Source organism: Anas acuta, chromosome 22, assembly GCF_963932015.1.
Source record: "Anas acuta chromosome 22, bAnaAcu1.1, whole genome shotgun sequence".
NCBI lineage: Eukaryota > Metazoa > Chordata > Aves > Anseriformes > Anatidae > Anas > Anas acuta.
In genome coordinates, this window is record NC_089000.1 from 7,835,484 (window position 1) to 7,860,867 (window position 25,384).

Below are 25,384 nucleotides of genomic sequence, written 5' to 3' on the forward strand. Positions count from 1 at the left end.
TTCCTATTACTTGGGTTGCAAAAACTTCTCATAATTTAATCAAAAAATGTTAAAACCTTGGCCAGAGAAAGGAAATGTTGATGTAAATGAAATAATACGAATATATTAATGAAGTCCAGTAGCAGCACCAGCTGCAGAATTATAACAAGACCAAAAAGAAGATGGTCTCATGCATTCCTTAGCTACATTACTCTGTGACTTGTATACAGTAAAGGTGAACACAGGAGCCTACAAATACCTGCAACTACTTGTAACAGAGACAGGGACTTTGAGCAAAAAGTCTCAATGCATTTTGATATCACAGAAATTAAAGTATACAGTTCAACAGATAATGTGCAGAGAAGGGTGCAATTTGCAGAGTGAGAGTACAGATGAACATCCAAAATAAGATATCCAAGTCCTACTTGAAAATTTAGGGCTTGATTCTTCACTTCCAAGAACTCTTTCTGCAATGCTTTAATTTAAATTACCCTGAACACTGGTGTGGAATTAAACAGGTCACTGGGAGGAGGCTGCTAGTCCTGGATACTCCCCCTTTAAATGCTCCTTTTTGCTGTCAGCTGAACTGTTGTTACTCCTTGGTTTTAAATAGCTTTCAAACTCAAGACACATGAAGGGAGTGGGGAGCAGACCCTTCCCCAGAAATGCCAACGACAAGTGGCAAATACCCTAAGCTCTGGAGTTTTTTCCCTTTTTTTTTCCTCCCTACAGCTTGTTTACTGGATTGTTAAACATTCTGGCAGCAAATAGAAGGGGGTGGGGAGGAAGACGAGCTGCCACATTTCTAAAATTAGCATCTTCTGCCTCTGAGAAGCCTGTGGAGATTTAAAAAATTAGGTTTCTCTGCAAGATGCAGAGAGATGTGGAATTTAAACTGTTATACGGCTCATGTCTTAAGCTCTGTTTTATAGCAGAAAACTAGTTCACCTTCCTCTCTGCTCCCAGCTGTCAGTCAGAGACTATTACCACAAAATGTCAGGTCCATTTTATAGAAAGTAATTGTATTCATTTGCCCTGTCATCCGCAAGCAGCTCCATAACATCTTCCATGCCAGCTTGCCTACAAAGTGGCAGACTCGCTCCCATTTACAGGTCACTCCTGCTGTGCTGCTGAAAAGGAACGGCAAGGATTCCAGCTCACGATGTGCTCTCCTGTGTCGTTTGGTCCTCAGGAATCAGGTAGGCCCTGCTCAGACAACGAGTTATGTCCTTCTTCAGCCTTTAGAAGGTAAGCATTCATAAAAGAAGCTGCTGTGGTTCAGTAATTGCTGTCTTAGACATGTACATGCAGACATCACTGTTACTGTACTAATTCTGATTCCAAAGTAGAATTACATAAAGTGACACTGATTTTAAATACACATTCTGTCGTGCAAGCAGAATTAAGTGACATTTTGATCTCTGTTATCAAAAAAAAAAAAAAAAAAAAAAAGCCCTCTATTAATATGCAAAATATGACTTCTTTATCTCCAGAATGAGAAATGCTGTATTAAAAATAAAAGCAAGCTGTATGGAAGCGCTCTGCAAGCAATCTCCCCAGTTACTGGATCTGCTGAGAACGAATGTCACCAAGTAAGGCCTTTTATCTGGAGGCATGTTTGGGGGCACACATGTTGAAGGAGACTTATTTCTTTGTATAACCTCAAATATATCCCAGAAGACAAAAGGAATTCTCTCCAAATTTGCTCCCAAGTATCACCAACAGGGAAAAACACTGAAAAAGATTAATCATTTGTGGAGCAGCACAACAAGCAGACGCTGCTCTAGAGGCTGGCATTTTATCACGTTGAATGACAGAATGAGAGCATTGTGTTTTTTTTTTCTCTCTAGACTACAGTCATGCACAGCCAAGACCATGCAGCAGCTTTGACAGGAACGAGTTCAGTGGCCTCAGTTCTGGTTTAAATACAACTGCACCTAATGGCACGTGGGCTGCATGACGTGCGGGACGGTGTAACAGTGACCCACTAAGGCAACATTACCTGCAGCTCAGAGCATGTCACTGCCAGAGGAAGAGATCTTTGCTTTACCTCTCTGAATTAGGAAGTGGGGATGAATACAAGATGCTGAGGAGAACAGAGTTAAAAAAGCATTCTAACAGTTTGTACAGTAACTTGAAGATTACAGTTATCTGCTTTTGCCTTGATAACCTTGCATTAACCCCACAGACTGTCCCTACGCTACAAGCTGTAGACTAAAACATTCTTTATTCTGGTTCTTCTTCAGAACAAAGCCACTTCACAGGAGTAAAATAAGTACTTAACCAAGCACAACATCTCTTCAGGTCCCAGACCTCTTCCAGTTCCTGAGCCGTAGCTATTCCAGTAGGAGAGTAAAGTGTTTAGCTAGCCTGATTTTCTCCATACCTGTTTCCCACATGTAAAATAGATGACAGCAGTTTTATGCCTCACCGTGCACAGAAGCCTCTGAGATGCTCTCAACGATGTAAATAAAATATCCGAGATCTGTGATAGCAGCCAGCTATTTTAAAAGTCTGATGCACTTTGTTGCATATCTGACCCAAGTGAAAATACGTACTAGGAGTAGTTTTCAGTCCTAGACAGCTTTATATGCTACACTACCCTGATGTTTCCTATCACACAATGCGGCAATGCAGCTCCCCCAGCACCCCACACAAAGCTACAGCCACCCCACGAGGAAACAGCAGGTACTTTTTTATCATATGAATGGAAATAGGTTGAGTTTCCCATGCTGTTTTCACTACCTTGGAGCAAGGTTGGCCTTTTGAAGAGGATGAACCCCTCCCTGCCAACTGACTCCGACCGCTTTGCATCCCCAAACTCGACATGCAAGAGTATCCTGGTGACTGCTAAAATGCCTGCTAACAGCACATAGCTCTTGCTTGGGGTCTGAATATTCCAGGATACTCCTGTTCCAAACTAGCAGGGCTGCTTCTCTGTCTACTTCTTGGGGTTTCTTATTTTTTCTGCTTAAAACTGGGTAGCATGTCAGTGAAGAAAAACACACCAAAAGATGATAATGAAATTCACCTTGACGATGTTTTACTGCATCCCACTTAAGCTACAGGGCACAATTAGAATGGTACAATAAAACCACAAATTCCAAAGTTTAATATCATATCATTATGCTGGTTTTATGTAACACAATGCCTCACCAAATAACAGTGCTTCAGCAATCCTCAGTTTGATTTACCATCACGCCACTGGATGAATTGAAAACACAATAATTCTCAAGCCACAAAGAGCCCCCAACTAAAATAATAATGATGATGATGATGATGATAATGATGATGATGATGATAATAATAATAATAATAATAAAAACGACATCAGTTGCTGTATTCCTGAAGATTAACCAGCCTCCAAAACCAACATTCAGACTAGCACCACAAGAGATTAGCTAAAATGCTACAGTGGGACAAATTAGTGGTTTATTCTACTCCTGTTACAAATCTCCTTCCTTATAACAAAGGTATTTGCCTAGAATATCTCTCAGCACTTTTTAGATATCAGAAATACCAGTGAAGAGTACTGCAGGAGAGAATTCTGAGAAGATTGGAAAGGTTTTCTTCCATGATTTCTGCAACAGCAAATGCCCAAAATCATACATGTACTTTAGGCTAAAATTTGGTTTATATATAGTCAAGTCATAATAGTTACTGACTTTAAAAGTACACAGGATCACAACATATACTAAGCAAAATAACCTTAAATGAGATGTTTCAGAACAACAAAAAATAAACATGTTTAGTTCCAAAAGGGAAGAAATAGATTCATTTCAACATTGTGAAATACTTCTGTAGTATGATCTGAAATGAAAAACAGTAAAATGCAACTTATGTGCAACCAAACATTTCACGTTTGGTGAAACTACAGAGATTCAAATAAATGGCTTCATCAAGCTTCTCCAGCCATCTCTTTAAGGGAAACCACTGCCCGCAACAACCCAACGAATTTAGTCTGTCCTCAGTATCCACAGGCCATGGTTTGTTCATTCTTGGTAATAAATTATGAATACCCCCCTATACACATCTGTTACTCAAATCACCAGCTAAATAATATATGAATAAATGAAGAGACTCCTCTTAGGGGAGAGAGCTGTGGGGAACCGAACTTTGAACGATGTGCTACAGCAGCAAGCATCAAAGCGTTACTATCAGGTTTGACCTCAGCTGGGTTTTATTTTTTAAAAGGGCTAGAACTGAACTCTATGAACATGAATGGCTAAACAGCAGGGGCATGGCATGAAAGCTTGCCCAGAAAATATATGGAAGAAATACAGAATGAAGAAGAATGAAACCCTAAATGAAGAAAGTAGGTAGAAAAAAGAAAGAAGTGATGCAATCTGAACACACAAAGCCTGCAATAAAACCAAAGGTGGAAAATGGCTACTCACGAAAGCTTCTAAATTCATTCTAATTTTCTGTAATTCTAAGCTTATTCTAAAGACACAGACAGTCCTTGACAATATTCACCCAGTCAAACCAACCACGCAGCTATGCCCAGTAAAAGCACAAACTTTGTTATTCTTAGTAGTTCATTCCGAGATGTCATAAATTTCTAAACACATGTGCAAATAATTTATAATTTCTGTTATGCAGAGATCTTACTGCTGCTTCAGGCAAAAAGAATCCACATTAAAATACATCTTCAAATCTGTATTTCAAAACAATGTCTTTGGAAAGGGGAGAAAGTGAACGCTATACTGCATTAGGCTGCATCTCCACATAAAACGACCCTGAGGTATATTCCTAGAACATCCAATTAAAGCTTGTTAGACCAAAATTTGAATGGATTTGAAATGAACCAAAATTTCCCTAAGAGATCAAAGGATGAAGAAAGCATTCTTATGTCACAAAGAGAAGGTAAGGGGAATTAGGCTCATTCTTACACGCCCTATCTGATTACGCTCTTTCTAAATCAAGTAGTCGTGGATTATACTGGCTACGTTGATTCCTTGGGCACAATCTCTGATGTGTTGCTAAAGATACCTGATCATTAGCCAGTCCGTTGAATTCCCTACCAGCATTACATACATAAGCAATTTTTCTTTCTTCCTCCACGGAGGTAGGTTGATCTTGGCAGTGCTACTTTTAGTTCTGTCCTGTGGATGTTTCATTACAATTACATCCGAAGCAGGACAGTATGTCCAGGTAATTGCCAAGGCCTCCTTTTTCAGTATGCCTCATCCACTGAGAGCATAAGCATCACCTGTTCAGGTGCTGGAGAAAATTTATTTCTCTGTTGCAGAAATGAAGTGGAACAATTTGTCACTGCACAACCTGCTGTCCCTGAATTACCTAGCTATGCCATGTGTTTCACAACAGAAAAAATAGCACGGGACTGTCACACAACTCACTCCAACCTCTGACTTTTATTACTGCCTTGATTTTTTTTGTTCTGATCGAAGTGGGAAAGCTGCATAGCTTGGATGTTACTCAGAATCAGCTAACAACTTTTACTGAGAAGCAAAGAGCAAACCGCACGCAGCACTATCAGTCAAATTACCTGAATTCACTGTAAGAAATAAAATTATGGTCTAAACCAGGCAGCAGACCAGCCCAGACTCTCTGTTGATATTTACTGGCAAAATCATTCTGATACCAGAACTGATTTATGAGCCATCACGGCTGCAATACGCAGGGAATACAGGCTTTATCTGTATCCTACATGTCAATAAGATGTCTGTAGGATCTAACATCTGGTACTTGCACTATTAAAACACTTCTCCCAGTGGAGGACTGATTATAAGCATCACAATAGTACTGTGGCAAATGGATACTAGAAGAGTAGGGAATGTTATATATAAAGCCTACAGAGAGAAGAAAAACACAAGAATAGAACTGGTCCTCTGGAAGGATATCCCTAAGGTCACTGGTTTTGTGGACACAGAAAGAAAAAGAAGGTAGCGGTACACCCCACAAGAGAGCAAGTACACGTTCCACAGAGCTCAGAACAAACCCTGGTCTCCCTTCTGCATTTGCTGAGGACCTGGCAGTGTACAGCACCTGACTGCCTGCGGGTGCTTTCGACAGTTAGATGTGTTCCATGTGTTAGCTGTAATTTACTTGTCAGTCATTTACTTGACTAATTGCCTACTCAAAGTGGTTCATCACACACGATACCTGAAGTGTAACAACCACCACTGAAGATGCGATAGATTTGCCCTCAAACAGAAGACACAAGTAACACCATCCTCTATACAAACATGCTTCGTCATGAAATGCGTAACTGGCATGTGCATACAAAGAACCACAAAAACACACAATGCTGGAGAATAAGTTTCTGATTTAAACGTCTGCTGATTGCTTAAATGAACGATGTACCATAGCCTAAGCCAAGAGGGACGACACAAGCAAATCTGATCAGCAGAACCTACAAAGCAAAACTCCTGTATAACCAGCAAGAGGATGCCGGTACGTCAGACCTCTGTGGCAACTAGCATAAGGGTTTCTATTCCAGATAGCAATGATTAACAACAGTACGAAGTGGTATGTAAAATACAGCACGCTGCATTGTGGGGTGGTCCCTCTAATTTAAAAGGCAACCTCTGTTCCCTCCACCAGCAGTCTGCAAGGCACACATAAATGTAGGGTCTGTAGCTAATGAAACTGCTCTGCTGTAAGCAAATTTCATGGAATTAGGAATTGCTATGTCTTGAGCATTACCATTTCCCTGATGCAGTTCATATTTAATTTCCAGTAAGTGGAATGGATTTTAATTTACTTAACACTCTTTTTATTCATCTAGATACTGTGGCCATAATTAATAAAACATGCCAACAGAGATAAAAGAGCTTCTGAATGACAGTGTACTGGTAAGATTTTTAAGAAATAATATCCTCTAAACACAGTCACCGACAGCTAAATTAATATCTCTGGACAAGTGAGAAAAGAGTTATCTGATGTTATCAGAGTCCAACTACAAAACAACTGTGCCCATAAGCACAAGTGCAATTTATCCTCTAGCTAAATTTCAAGTGTATATGGTAAAAAGAATAAATTCACCTACTGTGCTTCTGCTGTGGGCTTCCTAAATCCATTGTCTTCTAGAGATAGGATTATTTTTTCCCCATCTGCCTCTTTCAGAATGTAAAAATACTCAGCATTTTCCCTCCGTCATGCTCCCTCTTCTGCAAGTCTCTTTCTGTTTGTGTGAGAAGGCAGTTTAAGTTTCATCCCATTTATTAGCTCAGCCACTGAGGAATCTCTGTCAGTTTTCTGATGGTACAAGCTCCTCTACTTGTAGATAACACCCAAGGAAATGGGGGAGAGAGAAAAGGTAAGATTTTATCTGAACTACTTTTGCTGGAACAATTAACACTTCCCTGCCTGGCATCTCCTTTCCTGGTATCTTCAGTGTCAGGTTCTCTGTGGCAATAGGAAATTCCCTTTGACAGTTGTTTAATCCTCATGCTCCTTTTCAGATTGCCTCCGCTTTTCTCTTCCCCTGCTTATCAAGAAGTGGTACCTGATACCACCGTAGCCGTGACTTCTTACAACCGTACGAGGCATCCCTTTTCAATCATGCTAAAGGGAGTAAGGATCCCAAATTCCATGGACTTTCTAAGTCTACTGCGATCCTTAGTCACTAACAGCTAAAAATTCTAGAGATCTCTATTAGTCGGTGGAAAATAATTTGGTCATCCATTAGACATCCAATGTCTAATTTGGGTTATTCTTCAGTTACAGTATTTTTAAGCCTCTACCCCTGAACAGCAAAAATAACAGATCAAAATTATTTGCAAAGAAATGTACCTGTCTACCTACCACCTTTATCACAAAGCTCTTAACTTTTTGAGCTGAAAATCACTTTTGTTCCTTTGCCCTGATTTTACGCTCATGTAAAAATGGAGGATTTTGCTCCCCTTTTCTCAATCACCCGGGATCAGGAGAGAGTTTTAATTTTTTATCCCTGACCACAGTAACACTACTACAATGTAATTTTTATCTAGACCTGCATGTGAAAAATAAAAAAAAAAAAAGAAAAAAAAGAGCCTCTTCAAGTTCATTACAGGATGCACCAGAGGTTAAGGGGGGGGATGAAGATGATCTCAAAACAGGTGCAAAATCTTTTGCTTTCTCTTCCTTCACAGAGCCAATTGCCTGGGACTTCAGCATTTCAGGGAGCAGCATTTCACACCTTCTGAATGGTTTGAACACTTGGTCTCAATTCTCTATTAAAATTTTGGCATGTTAGCCCTAGGCATGGTTAAGCAAGCATTATTCAGAAACAGCTCTACTGATCATATCATTATGGAAATGGTCAAAACTCTGTATTTGAAGATCTGATGCTTATCTAACTTTCACAATTATATAATGCCGCACAATACAGTACTTAATTAACAATACTCACATAGTTAAAAACACAAAATGAAAGAAGCTTTAAATACAAGAAGGTACGCAGGCAGAGCGACAAGGTGACATTATCATATAAAATTCAGGAAAATGCCAAGGCATATTTTAACATATTCAGATCCTTGGTGAGCTTATTGCCTGAACCTTACTTCTTCATCTCCATTCAGAGAGGCATCTCCTGAATGCCTCCCAATACCAAAGGGAAAAAGGAAGTTGTTATTGTAGAACAAAATAAAAGACTAAACCTGTTAATGTTTCTGTACTTAAAATGCATGCGAAACACCTCCCACAGTCCGGGTAATGGAAGCCTTGCTACTTGAGATAAGGACTTACGGCTAACAAAAAAAAAACACACACACACACACATTTGAGACACCAAAGTGTTTGTAGAGGCAACTTCCAGCTCTGGAATGACCAGATGCGCACACTACGTATGTTCCTTTACAGGGCTCCTTAGCTCCACTATTTGCAAGGGCTCTTACCGTTCATTAAGTGTAGAAAACCACGATGATCTGCTTCAGAAGACAACCAGTCAAAGTTTTTTGTTCTCTCAAGAAAGAAAGCATTCCTCTCTCAAATATGAGGTATTTGATCTCAGATCTAATTTGCAGAAAAAATAAAAAATAATGATAAAAAGAGAATTCTTGCTTGCAGACGATGAGCATTTAAATGTTTGAGAATGTAAGCACTTTCTAGAGCGAGGCAGGTTTCACATTATCACACAGATAGGTATGGCTTGGATTTTAAAAAGCCAATTACCCAACTCTAAACGCAAATCAAAACCAGGCAATAGAGCATGTTTTACGACACAATGGCTAAGAGTAGCTTGGCTATAACTGCATTCATTTTTAGAGGGATTAAATTTACTGTAACTATCAGCAGATACAAATAATTCACTTGTGAGAACGTGTAGGAGGGAGAGATTTCATTTACAGTGTTTACAAGAGCTGCATCCTTTTGTGAGCTGGCTTGACTGACAGATTTAATAGCCAGATCTTAAGAACTTCCCACAGATAATGCCAATATCATGGAACTTTGTTAAGGAATACTGCATTCCCCCACACACCCCCATCTTCGACAGCCGCAGAGGCTAAACCTCACGCAGATGAATGAAAGGAACATTTTCCTCTCGCAGCATTATGAAGACTTGGTCTGTGATTGCTCCAGCACTGCTTCGCTCAACCCAGCACTCAGCTTACTCCCTATAAACATACTGCTCTTATTCTGACCACCTGAGCATCATTTTTCCCTATTTCTCTAGATTCTAAGAATCAAACTACAACCACTACATAGCCAGAACAAACAGTTCTACATCTCTCCTCCTGCATGGCAGCAGTAAACAGCCTCATGCAAACAGCCATTCCTGCAGCTATGCACACATGCTGTGCAGTATGCTGGGGTTTCTTGTGCAGTACTGGTCATGTACTGTAGAAGAACCATATTTCTGCATCACCTTTGTAATGGTACTGTTCCTAGGAACTGCCTAGTACCCGTGGAAATGGGATATGCATCCCCTTGTTCCAAAGTCTGTCCCTCTCCTCGGCGGGGTTTGTGCTTCCATCCAGCAGATGGCAACAACGATGCATGCAGCCCCTCGGATCCGCAACATTCTCTGGAATGTGGGCATAAACAGTACTATTCACGGTGCTTTGAGTGTCCCACTTCCCTCCACGCACTCAGCAAATCTCTGCATGCAGCAACAGATACACAGGAGAAAGAATGAGGGAGTGGGAGGGAGGGAGAAAGTGACGAAATCGCTGAGGAAGGAGATTTTGGAGAGGAAACAGAAGGTAACATTCAGGTGATCAAGTTTCCTATTTCGTGCTCAACCATAAAGCCCTCTCTTAACACCAACACATCATAAGTTTACCATGCTTATGGCTTTACTTCAAGAGGGAATTCCACTTCTCTCACAAGTGACACAAAAATAAATCTACCGACAAATCTAAGTTCCAGTAACGAAAGTCTCTCCTATCACGTTAGCACACTGCTACACTTACGTGTGCAGTATAATGGTTTCTGCCAGCATGGAAAAGCCACCAATTCCAAAACATAATTCACTCAGTAGTTTTTATTGTGCTTTCACTAGCTAACTGCTACAGAAGAAACAGAGCTGGTGCTTGATTTGACTGCCTGGCCCAGAAAGGTGAGGCCAAGCCACAATATTCCGACCGGCAACGGAGAACCAAGAATCCCGACCTCTGCTTAACGTACCCTTGTGGCTCCCATTGCTATTTTGGCAGTTTCACGACCTCCCAGGTATTTGTCCTCACAAAACTCAAAGTAAGGTTGTTACGAGGTTAAGGGATGTCTGAACTGGAGGCAACAAACTGCACACCTCTCTGCTCCACTGCAAGTGTCAAATTCAATAGCAGTTAGAGTCCCAGCTGCCAAGGCACCTCAGTGGGGATGTCGGTGCTGAAACGAGTCAGGAGACTGAACACCTTTATGCATCTTGGCACAGAGCCTCTGAGAAGCACAATACTCTGTGCTCAAACAGGCAGGCAACAACTCTTTACTAAAGCAAGCAGGCAAAAGCCCCAATCAAACAAAACCAGGAAATAAATTAATCTAGGAGGCTTGATACATTCAACAGGCAATGGAAAACTATTTGGGATGGCAAGGCTTAAAAAGCTCACTTAATCCAAACTAATATCCTTATGGAAACAAATACCAACTTCTCAAAGAGAATAGAAAGCAGTACATGAATTATACCAGCTGAAAGATAAGACATGAACGTTCAGCAGTCAAAATAAAATGCAAAGTCCTCAGACCCTGCGTGGTCCAGATTTACTGCTGAGCTGTGTCTTGTAGCCTGCCTTCCTTCAGACAGAACGTGCATACATGTAATGAACGGATGGATAAAAGGAAGACCACCGCTGCCCCCTAGTGTTAAATTACCGTCAAATATGACCTGAGGACCAAAGTTACTGCCATGAAGAACCTTTCTCCTTAACAGCACAGTGTGTTACATAAATGGCACGATTTCTTACAATTTTTTCACCTTGTAAGGGGGCATCAAACAGCTCAAAGGCTGAATTCCTTCAAAAGATGTTTACTCTAAGCTTTTGACAATATTAAGAACACTGTATGAGTGTGGGCAATAGAAGATAGCCTTCTTCACAAGCTGAAAATTGATTGTGTTCCTGTTTCTATTTCATCAGTCCTCAGATCCTTCTGATCCAGACCAATGCACGAGGTGAAAATACACCAGTTTGCGATCTCTCAAGTAAAACATCTACCTAAACTTTTGGCTGCTTATTTCAATGTATATTCTTGCAAAAAGAACAAATTTTGTTCACAAAAGACCTTTTTGTTTGTTTGCTCTGTTTTTAAATAAAAACCAATCTAATTCAAACAACAAACTCTCCTATCTAGATGGGGTGGCCGCACTTTTGGATTCTACCGATGGTATTTTGCAGGACAGTTCCAAGGCAGCTGATATCAAGTACACACAAGTGCCACCGTCCAGAAGAACTTACTGTGGTTATTTCATTACTGGATAACGTAGGTGGAGCACTATTATTTGTTTCAGCACTGGTGATAAGAGATCCAAACATGACTGGAACCTGCCTGCTGTGCAGGAGTAGCAGATCCCACCTCATATCAAAATAAGACAGATGACAGAGGAGGAAGTGAAGTTGCCCAAAACAGTCAAAAAATAAGTTGGTGACAGAATCAGAACTATCCTAAGGATAGATATCCTTGAAGTCTTTATTCCAACAGTCCGCAGACTCATGATTACTTTTAATCACTGTAAACTGACATTGCCAAAGGAGACAATAGCACATTCAAACAACCTCTCTTGTTCATTTCTGCCTCTGCAGCACAAAGTGGGACAAACGGCAGCTTGCAGTTCTCATTACACTTTAGTCTCCATTGAGCAAGAAAAAGTGTTGAAAACAATTCTTGAAATTGAGACTATACAAATACTTCGGGATTTCATGTCAGAATTCTGTACTATCCACTGTCTACACTGTACCAAATCAAGGAGACTGCCGTGCTCAAGTTGAAACACTTGGAATACACAGCGTGTCTTTTCAGATTTTCTTCAAACTGCATCAACAAAAAGAAGAAAAGTCTTTTTTTGGTCACTCACTAATACAAGCAAAACTAGTAGAGCATCAGTTCACTTTTCATCCCCAGCTGACGGGCAATTTCACAGCACTGTAGCTCTACTCAAAGTTACTTTCAGGCAGCTGATGCTAACTCACAACCTCACTTGTGTCTGCTCAGCTAAACCTGCATGCTGGAGATTTCCATGGCAGCAGCACTGATCACGTAAACAGGCAGCATGTTAGAGCCACACGTTGAAGGCCATCTTAAGTGCTTCTCCAGGCTAATCTGATGTACCATATACCTAAACAAACAGGATTTTGCATGTCTGTGCATAGCACTCTTTCATCAGTTTAGAACGGAAAGTGAGTCTAGACATGCCAGAACATATTTAAAAAATAGAGGATTACTGAATTTGCCATGCATCTTCTAGATTTTGGACTTTCCCAATGCCGCTGTAATAATCTTGAATCACTATTATACAGCAAAATGATGTAAAAGTTAAATGCATTCAACTCCATGCATTCCTCATCCAAACACAACCTACACAAAGGGAGCTCTGATTTCAAAAGAACCAATAAGTTTTGAGAACTGTTCTTGTCTCAAATGGTTAGACAAATCAGGAAACCATGGATGATTGGTAAAAGTTTGAAGTCATCTAAGATTAATAAGTACTGACCGAAGTAGACTGTAGGTAGCTGAGGAGGATTTAACTGCATGGATTTACACCAACTAGGATTCTAACTTGATAGCTTGGTAAGTCCACCCTTCCCAAGTTTTCTTGCAGATGTATTCACTCAGATGAGAAAGCTGAAACGTCAATCCTTGAAAGCGTATGTTTGATAAAGCTGAAATGTCATTTTTGACAGCAGAGACTACTCAATCAAGCAGTTCAACAGTAGTATTAGCACTTCTCTATACACTGTTTAGCATTTATTTTAATACAAAAGTGAAATAAGCAAATAGAAGAGCTGCCACTGCAATACACAGCATTTAAACTGAGTCATTTTAGAGGTACTTAGGGAGATAAGAGGAAGCCAAACTCCAGTGGGTGTTCTGAGCATGTCTGCAATGCTCAGATTCCTGAGCAGGAGCACAGCTTTTGTTGGGTTCCGACCCACTCACGCTGGAATGCTGGAAGTGCTGCACAGGCACAAAGACGACTTTCTCCCCCTCCAACCAGTTCTGCCATCCCTTTGCATTTTGTCCTACATACCCACTGACAGAGCTTTATGCACTGCTTTATATAATGGGCAGTTGTTCAAGAGGCACTAAAACAATTCATCCCACAAATAAGAAGTAGTTCCCTAGAAGTCTGTTTCCATACTGCAGTAATAACTGGAACATGCCATCATCCTGCGGCACCGCCAGAGAACACCAACGTGATGCACCTACTGCACCTATCTCTGCAATTCTCTTTCACACCCTTTGCAAAACAATTTATGAGAAAGAGCTAGAAGAAAGAAATATCACCAAAGTTCTTTTGCAGTGTAACAGCAGGACTGGGGCAACCTTTCCCAGCGCATGCAGACAAGCTTCGATCTTGCGGTTCCTCTGCACAGGAAGATGAATTGAATGCAAAAGACTACAGCAGAACACTAAAGATCAGGGCTTAGGTATTCTTCAATAGATTCATCCACTAAAAAGAACACCTCTTAGGAAGGGACCCAATTTGGAGAAGTACAAATATATGAGAAGATAAAGCTAAGAACTACTATAGTGGCAATCACTCATGGGCTACATTTGCACTGGCGAGCTGTTTTTAATCCAAAACAAATATATTCAACCTCATTAGTGCTAGTAAAAACCATACGTGGCAGTTCAAACAGTAAGCCAGCAGAAGAAAAAATTGATCTCAATTGCTGGAATTTCAGCTAAAATGATGGAATTAGTTCCTTTGAGAGCCCAGCTAAAAAAGTGTTGTCTACTTCACGTTCTGCTTTACTGCCTACAGTCATATTTCAAGCAAATGAGTCCTGAATTGAATACATTAAGTAGCAATTAAAGACCTGGGCTAAATCTACCATATTTTCAATACAATGAGCCAACTCCTCCTTCTTTGGAACCCTCCTATAGCACAAATTCATCTGCCACAGACATCAGTTACACAATTCCCTTCCTCCTACTCGATCTCCAATCAACACCTGATGTGCAAAATCACATCTGTAATCTCCAGAGCTTCCTAAGATAAGAACTCTTTCCTCTGAGCAAGCTGTCAACACTCAGAAAAGACCAACAGCCAACAATAGTTATTCTTTGAGCTCTGCAACTCGCAGCTCAGCTCAGACAGCTTCCTGGCACAGAGCCACAACCTGAGGCGCTAGAAATCTCTCCCCCCCAATCCAATTCAAGGAGGATTTTCCAGAAGCACTCGAATCAAGGAACAAAAGCTGCAATAAGTTTTGACAGTCTCGGCCTATGATGCTGATTTACATTTTAAAAATATCTGGCCCCAAATGTTTTAAGAAAGAATTTGGGTGGTTCTTGTCCTTCTTACAGCCTTCAGTGATGCATTCTACAACAATTCTCCCTTGTTTTCCCAGCATTCAGTGTTCCCTCTGGAATTCATCTGTTAAAGATTAAAGAATAAAATATTTAGGAGCACCTGGTGCTGCTGAATAAAGGAGCCTGGTTGAAAGCCAGAAATAGTTGATAAGCAACTACACACACCAGTGTCATTCACAGAAAAGGCTAATGCTATATTCTCAATGAAGTTATAGGACTACAACTGTTTCTCACTTAAGAAAAATTACTTGGACAAGAAAAATAATTGTTTTGTCTCACAAAAAGCTTCAGCATACCTCACTGCCTTCTGACTGCAGTCAGAAATAAAGTATTTGCTCTAGCAAACTGTATAGACCAAGTTCTCCAGTTCTTATAAATTGTGCTTTCCCCCCCACTCCTCTTCCCTCTCAAATTCATCGTTCTTAAGAACATGATTTCAAACTATGGACTCTCCTATTTGGGATCTTTATATATTTATGATCAACATGAGATGCCTCAGAGATCTGGGGGAATAAAACTTGCAACATCAGATTTGAGAATGAGCGTGTCTTTCCTCCTGCTAGAAGTAATCCTGATCTCTGCTGGTTCCTGGCTTAAGCCCTAATGCACAAGGCTTAAAAATACCTCCCAAAATTCATCACTGTTGGTTATAAACACTCTTAATTGCTGCTATGCATATTAGTGTCCAACTCCTTTTATTTAATCTTGCTGAATTCTTCACCTCCATAGCTTCCTCAAACATTCCCTATCGTGAGGGATCAGTTGCAGATCAGAAGAGATCGTATATACACTGCCCATAAAATTCTATCCTGCTTAAGCCACAAGTCAGACAATGATTCAGAGCCAGTTCGTTATTGACACAAACCCACACTGCTTGAAGATCTGGTAAGCAAGCGCAGAGCTCTCCTTCCATCTACCTGTGAGTTTTGCCAGGTCCCAGTTTATTGCTACACCATTATTATTCACAGCTGCAGAAGACAGTTTTCCTTTAGTCTGGAATGGAAGTGCTTGAAGAACTGGGAAACTGATATCTCAAAAGGACTCCAATCGTTTATTCAAGTATAAATCATTTACGCAAAAATACCAGGCTGCCTAGCATGTCTTGAGAAACACTGGTAACGTTACAGTTGTTTTTTTTATCATGCAGCAAAAAGAGTTCATAGCACAATTGACAGTCTACCTACAAACATTGAAAAAGCAATTCATTCCTTCATGCAAAATATATCACAAAACCAGATATTAATTTCACCATCCATGAAAATCACCATGGAAACAACTCTTTTAAATGGAGACACGAGGTCAGGGATCAGCGGGTTAGTCCAAGGGTCATCTTAAAACACCGAGCCTAACAATTGCTGGGTTTTAATCATGCTTGCAAATGGATGGACTACAACTTCAAAGCACCTCGATTTTCCTGCATATTAGGGGGTTTGCTACTGATGGGCGAACACAGTACTGTGTTGATAAGCAAATCAAAGCAGCTTTAACTTTCCTAAGACATTTAATTCCAGTCTATGTCATGTGTTCGTAGTCTCAGATATACCACCAAATCTCGGACACTACTGGAACAGATCCAAACCAGGCCAGTTTCTTTTCTCTTCAACCAAATTCTTTTCACCACACAAGCTACACAGTAAAAAGGGAATTGGGGAATTCAGCCCCCTGATTTACAAGCACAATTCCTGCAAACATACTTAAGGAAATGTAGGAGTACCATACAAAATGTCAATACCAAAAAAATAAATTTGGGATATTTGGGATAAAAGAAAATATTTTCAATACCAAACTATTAGGTGAAAGAATTGTAACCTTTCACTTACCTACTGTGATGACGTTTGCAGAGAGGAAATGGAAACAGCTTTCATTATGGAGCACGAGTTCTCTTGGTGTTAAATCCTCTGATACAGATTTTGGAGAAGTCAGAGCCATCTTAAGCTTTCAGAGCAACCTATCAACAGTGCTTGCTCTAAGTCAAAGTATTTCAGAACGTATGTCTGCAGGAAGATTCAGTCAAGTAATAAAAACCAGAAAAAAATTAAAAATTTCAGAGGGTGTTGTTGGCTTAGGTAAGAAATCGCAGCAAGTACCTTATCTAGAATTCCACTGTCAGGAGACTGTCCTGGTTTAATCCCGCTGACACATATTCCACACATTGATGAGTAAAAGTTACAGTGAGGAGAAAGAACTACTGCTCAGCTCAGTCTTTATAGAATGGATGTGACAGCCCTTCCCAGCAGCACGAGCATTACAAGCACTCCGTGTTTCTTCCCAGGATATCTCGCATGCCACAGACCTGGAGAAGACAAGATTTTTTAATAACTGAAGTTGCTTTAACTCTTTATTATATAACATTTACTACAGCGACATAGCTGGATTGCATACAATGGAGCGACCTGTTTATCGCTGTTTATAACCAGATAGCTCCTTGCATAAGAGAAGGCACTGACTCCTCTTTCCCTCACCCCAGTACTTCCTATAATCAGACAAAATTACGCTGTTGCAGTAACTTCTCCAGAAATCAAATTATTCCTGCTGGGTTTAATTATACACACACATATTTACACATATATACATGCAGATAATACACACATACACACACGTACTTAATTCAGACATTTTCTAGAATAAGGGAAAGTTTCAGCTAAACTCCCAAAGCACAGCTTTGCGAGCTCTTTGCTGTGATACCGGCTTCTTCATTCAACTCTGTCTCTTACCCTTAACAGCTCTTTTCTGCTCTTACATGCTGTCAACTGCCTCCATACTTGTACCTCTTCAGTTGTCTGGCATCCGTCTTCCCTTTTCCCACCTGACTCTCTCTCACCCACCGGCTACAGAGGACTCACCTTTCCAAAACGTTTGGATCTGTAACTTCCTTAGAGAAAGGAGGTCAAAGTCTCCTTCCACCAAGAGCAATCACATAAGGCGCAAACCTGGGATCCTTCCTTATGCCGGTAACTGTTTGAATCTATGGGAGTCTCCTCCAGTGTGTAATTACCAGTTGAGCTCTGAAACATTGCCCTAACATGTTTTGTTGTGAAAGCACAGATCCAGTTTGACGTTACTTTAGAAGAGAGAGGGCAGTGAGGCATTACTATTAACTTACAGTGAGTAGAAATAGGGGGAGAGGGTGAGGGGAGAGGTTTGCAGTAAAAGATGCCCAAAGCGATGTCCCCATTACAGCACCTGCCAGCTTGGAGTTGTACCTCTCTTCTTGTCCTTGGCTCCTCATGCAGCTGCTCTGGGGAGTCATTTCCTCTCTAGGACTGTCTTTTCACCAAGCTCCTCCTTCCCCACTCTGTATCTTGTCAGAATCTCCTCTTTTGAGAGGGAGCCTGTCAGTCAGTGAAGTAATACCCACACACCGAGCCAAGCACACAGCAACTTCATATATGGAACAGCAACAGTTAACAAAATTAACCCTGTGGAAATCCACTATCACTAAAATCACTTGTTTGCACATTTAAATGGGGAGTATCTTAAAGGGTATCCTGTGGGTCTGAAATAATTTTAGGCATATAAGTGGGTGAAATTCATTTGATGAAGAATATATTAGCTACAAAGCACAGCTGGAAACCAAAACCAAACACTGAGAATGGATTCCACAAACCAACTGGGGCACAGGGGGAGATGTAACAGATTTCCATCCCCCCAAAATATACATCCTTGTACATGTCATCTGTCTCAAATTGTATCCCTTCCTCATTGCCTATGTGTGTAGTTAAAAGAATCCAGAACATTCTGCTGTAGACTGAAAAAAATGTTTCATGCATTTCTTTGTGCATCCCAGTATGAATATTTTAAGTTAAATCATTAAATGAATACCAAAAATATATTTACATATACACAGAGAGCTGATTTGCCAAGACTCATTCTAAGCTTTTGTCTCCTGTATATACTTTACACTAGGCCCTTCACTGAGGCACATTTGTCATTCTGATACTTTTTGAAGTCCCGCTGCAATTCTCTGGCTTATCAGATTAATTGATCTCAGTGCAGAAAAAAAGTGATCATTAGTAACTCCTCCATGGCAAGACACCTTATCACTGGGGGTATGTCTCTTGCTGTAATTCATTTGGGGAGGTTTTCATGAAATTAAAACAGTTTCTTTCAATTCTTATTGATACATTAAAAAAAAAAAAAAGTTGTTTTCTGTACTATATCTAACTTCTACCATGAGTATAATAGGAACAGCATAGTGGCCTGTGTTCAGTTAAGACACGTTAAAAAATATAACAAACCTTAGCAAGAGAATCACACTGCTTTTTATACACAGAAACAGCATTAGAGCGATGTCAAACCAAACAAGACCCTACGCAGGCAGAAAACAGTCACTTCATATCTCTGTTACTTCTGTGTCTGCTCTGTGCCATTTCTGTCAGCGATTAGCAAATATGTGTAAGTACAGGTCTGAAACTCAATATTCAGTTGTGCAAACAATTTAGCAAAAGTCAGGCTCCTCACCTGAAGAGGAAGCCTGCTCTGCATTCAGTGCTGATCCTGCTTTAAGCAGAAGCTTGTCCTAGACAGCCTACCTCCTGAGGTCCCCTCATACCTGAATTATTCTAGGAACTGAAATCAATTTATTACTTGAGGTAGAAATAGCGTACAACACCCATCATAAGAATTAATGATCCTATAACCACCAGGCCCTCATAGGGATTAAAATTCAAAAGAAATATATTCTGTTAATGGCTTCTGTTGAAATCTCAAATGTCCCAAAGCTAACAAAGCACAGTTATCAGACTCCTTTAACGGCACCATCTTATCCAGCAGTGATGTCATTAAAACATACAAATGCTGTAACAATAAAGCAGTTGTTCTCTGATAGTGAGCAACGCTTGCTTAAGACTAAACCTTTGTTATTACATTTGCTGTGGCTGCTATTCCCATACATTGTTTATACTTTCCACTCACATAAACTTTCGCTGAAGACAGAAAATGTGCTGAGACAGAGCTTAGCTGAGGGAAGGTCTTAACATGTGATCCTGCCTTGCTCACTCTCTCCTGTAGCTGCTTCTTACACTTAGCTTTGGTTTTCGAAGGTGACGGACGTTCCTTATCTACCTTACCCATCCTACTCAAATAGCATCTTCCAAATTTCCTGAGCATTACAAAATGTGTAGCATCAGGAAAGGTTGATCAAACACAGGAAAGAAGTGAAGTAGTTATAGCAAGATAGATAAACGTGCATTTGTTCTGTAGATTGCTTTCACTTCACCTGCCCCTGATTTACAGTGAATCAGAAAAGACCTAAGAAGTCTTTAGAACTTCAAGACAGAACCAAAACCTGACATTATGAGGTATCTCGGGAGTTAAATCAGCAGTGAACACATTGAAGTGTTGTTCTCTGAAAAGGCCCATGCAGCACCCAATTGCATTTCTGAAAGTACCCATTCCGGTGCATCCGCACCACCTCTTGAAACCTTGGGATTCAGCAGGGAAGCAACAGTTGGTCAGCCAGATGAAGCTGCTGTAACACAGACAAGATCTATAGGCTTCCTTTTCAGAAAGCTGAACTGGTTGGTGGTTATTTTGCTAGGCTCTCACCTCTTTCTTCAGGGGTTATTTGAGAGGTCATCTCCTTTGCAGGAAGTTCCATCACTGTGACTCACTGCACACCAAAACGTACATCTAGGAGAGTGAGGAAGACTTAACGGGCACAGACCTTCGTGCTGGTACATACTGATATCATTTCAGTAAAAGCAATCACTCCACAATACTTCACATTTATGAGGATGTGGCTTTCTGGGTATTTTAATGTCTTGACTCATGTCAAATTCACATTTTTTACTCTCCTCTGATTTGGAAGTGAAACTATTGTGACTCAGCTGATCTCTACATGTCTTGCTTTCATGCAAAAGATGTTTTCTTCACTGAGTCCCACCTTCTAAAGCTTCTGTCCAGGTCCTCAGAGAATTTTCCCTGTGTGTCTTCAGCATATCTGTCTTTTCTTTTGAAAAAAAAACAAAAAACAAACAAACAAACAAAAAAACCCAGCTCCCTCCTCCCAAAACAGCAAGCTCAATGTTTCCATAAATCCTAGGAAGCCCTAGGCACATAATTCATCCTTCATAAATGCAACAGGAGGCAACTGGTATCTCAAAACAAGATTCTTGGGCCAGACTTCCTATGAAGGTAAAGGAAAAACTGTCAGTTGGCTTCTCTGAAAAACTTCTGGTGACAATCATCTGATGAAAAGTACCAGTAATGTTCTCTGAGAACACTTCTTCTCCGTTACACTAGGAAACTCTCTGGTCCCTGAAACAGCCCAAAGAGATCCTTTGGATCTGGTCAGGTTGCATGAACAAGACTTAATCTGAGAACTCAGTTTGAAAGCCCTACCTAAGTTCTGTGTCAGATTCCATATTCCCCTAGGCAACAGGACTTCAACCCAGAGGCAGTACAGATATCACGTGGAGACAATAAAATAAACACAACTGTATATGCCATGAACAATCCTTTAGCCATTTTCCTATCATTGTAGTACTTAAGGTTCCACCTCCAAAGCCATGCTTTGCTGCTCAAAAAGGCACCATGTGACACCCACCAGAATTCAGATGAGCTCTAATGTCCTCCCAACCAGATACACCAATGCTGATGGTGAAACATGGAAAAACTAAGTCACCAATTTGACCTGAATAGTTTTATTAGGAAGCAGATCAGAAGATAGAAGATCAAAATATGTTATCAGATGGGAGAAAAAATGAAACATTAAAATCCGATGCTTGGGGTTCGCTTTTCAACTCTACAGCAGTTCACTAAGAAATGCTGTTCATCTTAAAGAATGCAATTTCATTCACTGGGCAATTCCACTCGAGATAACTTGCACGCCCAGGCAAGTTACTTCACATCCAAAGCAACTGCAAAAGGAAAGAAGTCTGTTTCAGTACTGTGGAACAAGGGGGTAAGCCCACACCTTAGGGTGTGATACACCATTCTTTTTCGCAAGGGACAGAGCATGCACAGAACAAACTGGCATCAGACAGAGCTCTCTGGCAAAAACAAAACAGTTAAAAATATAAGGGGGAGCAAAGAATAGGCCATCAAGAAAAAAGGACACTGGAACATCTTCCTGGCAGCTGGATAAACTCACCTTATACCCAAAACCCCATCATCCTACTTAAAGGGAACGCTTAACATTTGTCAGCTGTTCTTCTTCCTTAAAGCTTGAATTAGAGCTACTTATGCAGGAGAGCCCAGCATTTTTGCTGAATGATGTCACTGCATATTCCTTATACAAGTAAGGAGACATTATTAAAACCAAAGAATATTTATCCTAAGCTTATATTGATTGTGTCATATGACTTGAGCATTTACTTTACAAAGCTAAACTTAAAATTGCAACAAATTCTCTAAGATACGTAGGGGACAGACTAATTTGTAATCTTTCCTATTTATCCAGAGCTGCCAAAAAACTGTCTCATAGGTTTTCCTTGTCACTAGTCAGTTCCCAAACCTATCAGAAAAGGCAATGGAAACAGCACATGGCAACCTATTCTGTCCAAAGGAACATCTGCATTTCATATTAGCAATGGAGAAGTGAAATTTTTTATTATAGACTGAAGAACTAATTAACAAGGATCTCAATCTCATCCAGTAGCTTGGCTCACAAGTACTTTGAAGCAGCAAGTTTCACACTGTATACCACAAAGGACAAAAAAGCCTTGGCGAAGGACTGCGGAGAGGAAGATCTCCTTGTTAGGAGACGGGCAGGAAGTGACTCCTGATGGGAAGACTAAGCTTTTGCTGCACTTGGGAATTTGTGAGTCACATTAGAAGAGAAACAGATTATGGGCTCTGATGCCATTTGTATTAAAGAGATTTATAATACTGATAATCTTAATCCTCCTAATTATGTTAGCAGTCTTGGCCACTTTCCAGAAGCTCTACAAAAAAATACTGTAAAACATCATCTAAAGAGAAAGGAGTTGCTTTAAAGAACAGTGCATGTGACCTTTAATCAAACTGCTTCAGTTCTGTACACAAGTTTATTGCTGTAGTGATCAATCTTGTAGATATTACGGAGTAATTTATGCTGGAGGAGGTAGAAAGGAGGTAGTGATACATGTTTTCCTTCTGCAAGTCTGCGTGACTGTTCAGCTTTCTCCTGAGAGCCCTTAGTAGGACTGGATACAAAACCTAAGCAGCAGAAGGGCAGTGAGAGAAGATGACAGGAAATAATAAAATGAATAAATTTGGTTGACTAGAGAAGCAAAAAGTAACAATGTATGGTAACTACTGCTAGTGAAATTAGGATATTAATCTGACTAAAAGCAAAGGTTATTCCATCCATCTTTCAGTATATATATTAAATGTACTTATAAAATACTGATAAAATATTGTTCTGTGCATTCTCCTAAAAGACAATCTTTCAGACATTTACGGAAGTTCAATAAGTCTTCATCTTAGATGTAAGGCTGGGCAAAGGGTTCCATTAGGCTTGCACAGTTGACAGCATTTTCAATCATCAAAGTAAGGAACCCAAACAGAATCAAAAGCATGGGCTCTTTTCAAGCAGGTCTTTCTTTGCACCACCCTACTATAAGACAGAAATAGAGCTGGTGAAAGTGACTGCTAGACTGCTATGCTGCAAACAAGAAAAACATGCTCACACTTGGCAGCTCAAAGGGAAGGCCTCCTCCCCCCTCCCCAAACATCCAAATTTATTTCTTTAAAGAATTTCACTCCGCATTAGCAGGAAGGGGTCTAGGAACCACTGGATCCATTTTCACTTTGACAACTACAGGGCAGTGACACACACAAACACTGACTAATGAACTTGCCACAACGTAGTATGCCTTTAGGTCCTAATCAAATACATGTCAAAGGGCAGCTCTGCTTTGCTCACAACCTTTTAATGGACTTTAGTACTGCGTTAGTCAATAAATAACATACATCAGTCACCTCTTGTCTCATTCACTATCTCTCTAAATTCATAGAATTGGAAGAAAGATGATAAGATCCTATATGCTGTAGAAGGCAAAAAACTATTGTTTGATTTAACCAAGGATGCCCCCAAACCAGTCACAGACCAGAATCTCATCCAAAGACAACAGCACCCAACCCACTAAGTGATTTCCAGGTGGGCATTACTACAACTGCCAGACCCCATCTCTACCAGAGACTCACTCCAAAGCCAGTGGAGCTTACACAAGCCTTTCTGGCCATTTCAGCCACCTGACAACCTAGTTTATGCTTTCTGTTTCTGTATCTGGTACAGCTCCACTCTTAGACAGCTGCCTTTATAGAGTCCAGTGTAATCAGATCCCTGACACACCACATCAAGTAGAAGGATATATTTCATTCAGTTCTTGCACCAACCCCACTACACAATACCAGCATTTAACACATTTCCAGAGTTCAGAGTCCTGTGTTTTTCACTCTCCATCTCTGCAGGCATTAGGGCTTCATCTTCAAGGTACCTCAGTTACATGCTCCACTGTAGCCTTCCACTGGTTGGTCAGACTCCATTAGTTGTTCTTTTTATTACATGCCTTCAGTTAAAGGGAGAGGAAACATCTAGAAAATATGTTCTAGCATCTACACACACTATCTTCCTACACTTGATTTTGCTACTTTAGGAGGACACTAGGAAATTCAGGAATAACAAGCTTGTGGAGCATGCATGGTATGGGGTGGGGGCTGAAGGAGAGGAGAGGGGCAGGAGCTTCTTTTAAGTGTTTTTATAGTAACTAGTCCTGCAAGGAGAGCACATCCTCTTAACTTCAGATTCAACACAAAAAAGTGGTATTGCAAGTTTCTGTGCAAGGGCCCCTGGCAAACACCACCTGGAAGAGATGGGAACTGCACAGTTTCTGCAGTGTCTCCCAGGATAATTAACACGTAAAGCTTCTTCACCTTCCCACCTGATTTCCCTCTTAATTTCCAAGGCAGTCCAGAGCTCCATGACAGCTATGAAGATGTCAGAAGATTCCTCAGAAGCTGGTTTTCTTTTTATTAAATAGAAACAAGTGAGGCTGTGACAAACAAAAGAATGCAGGGCCAGCTCAGAAGCAAGTATACAAAAATCAACATCTCAAGTGAAAACTTTAACATTCTGGCTCAATTTCTATCTGGAAAAAAAATAAATACAAGAATCAAGCATGAACTTCAGCTACCACTGGTCTTCTGCGAGCCATTAGGCCTCCAGCAGCGCAACAGAAACCACAAATCTAAAAAGCATCGTGAAGCATTAGCCCTGCTTGTTTGGATGTCTGCACTCAAAATAACGCCTGTGAACGCTCGTGCAGGCTGCCCAATAGCAGCGTACCCAACAGAAAAGGAAGTCAGAACTTTGTCTAAGCATGCGTAAAGATTTGTCACAGCCTGCAGTTTTCCATGTACTTATCCAATGCCTTCACAGTATACTTGCATGTGCTGAAGGCAAGTGCTCCACCCCACCGAAACAGACAGATTACACGATGCATAAAAGGGTTGGAAATTCCCTACAGATTTAAGGTCTGGGTTCTAAGCAGTAACGTGGACT

At 40.5% G+C, this 25,384-nt stretch overlaps 1 protein-coding gene across 1 annotated transcript in view; it reads right to left on the bottom strand.

Moving 5' to 3' along the window:
* PLCH2 (phospholipase C eta 2) overlaps positions 1 to 25,384 on the bottom strand; it is an 83,668-nt gene that overhangs the window by 51,116 nt on the left and 7,168 nt on the right. The window contains exon 4 of the mRNA XM_068658489.1: positions 16,719 to 17,191. Within this exon, the coding sequence (XP_068514590.1) occupies positions 16,719 to 16,827 (109 nt within the window). The 5' untranslated portion in view covers positions 16,828 to 17,191. The remainder of the gene's footprint in view (positions 1 to 16,718; positions 17,192 to 25,384) is intronic.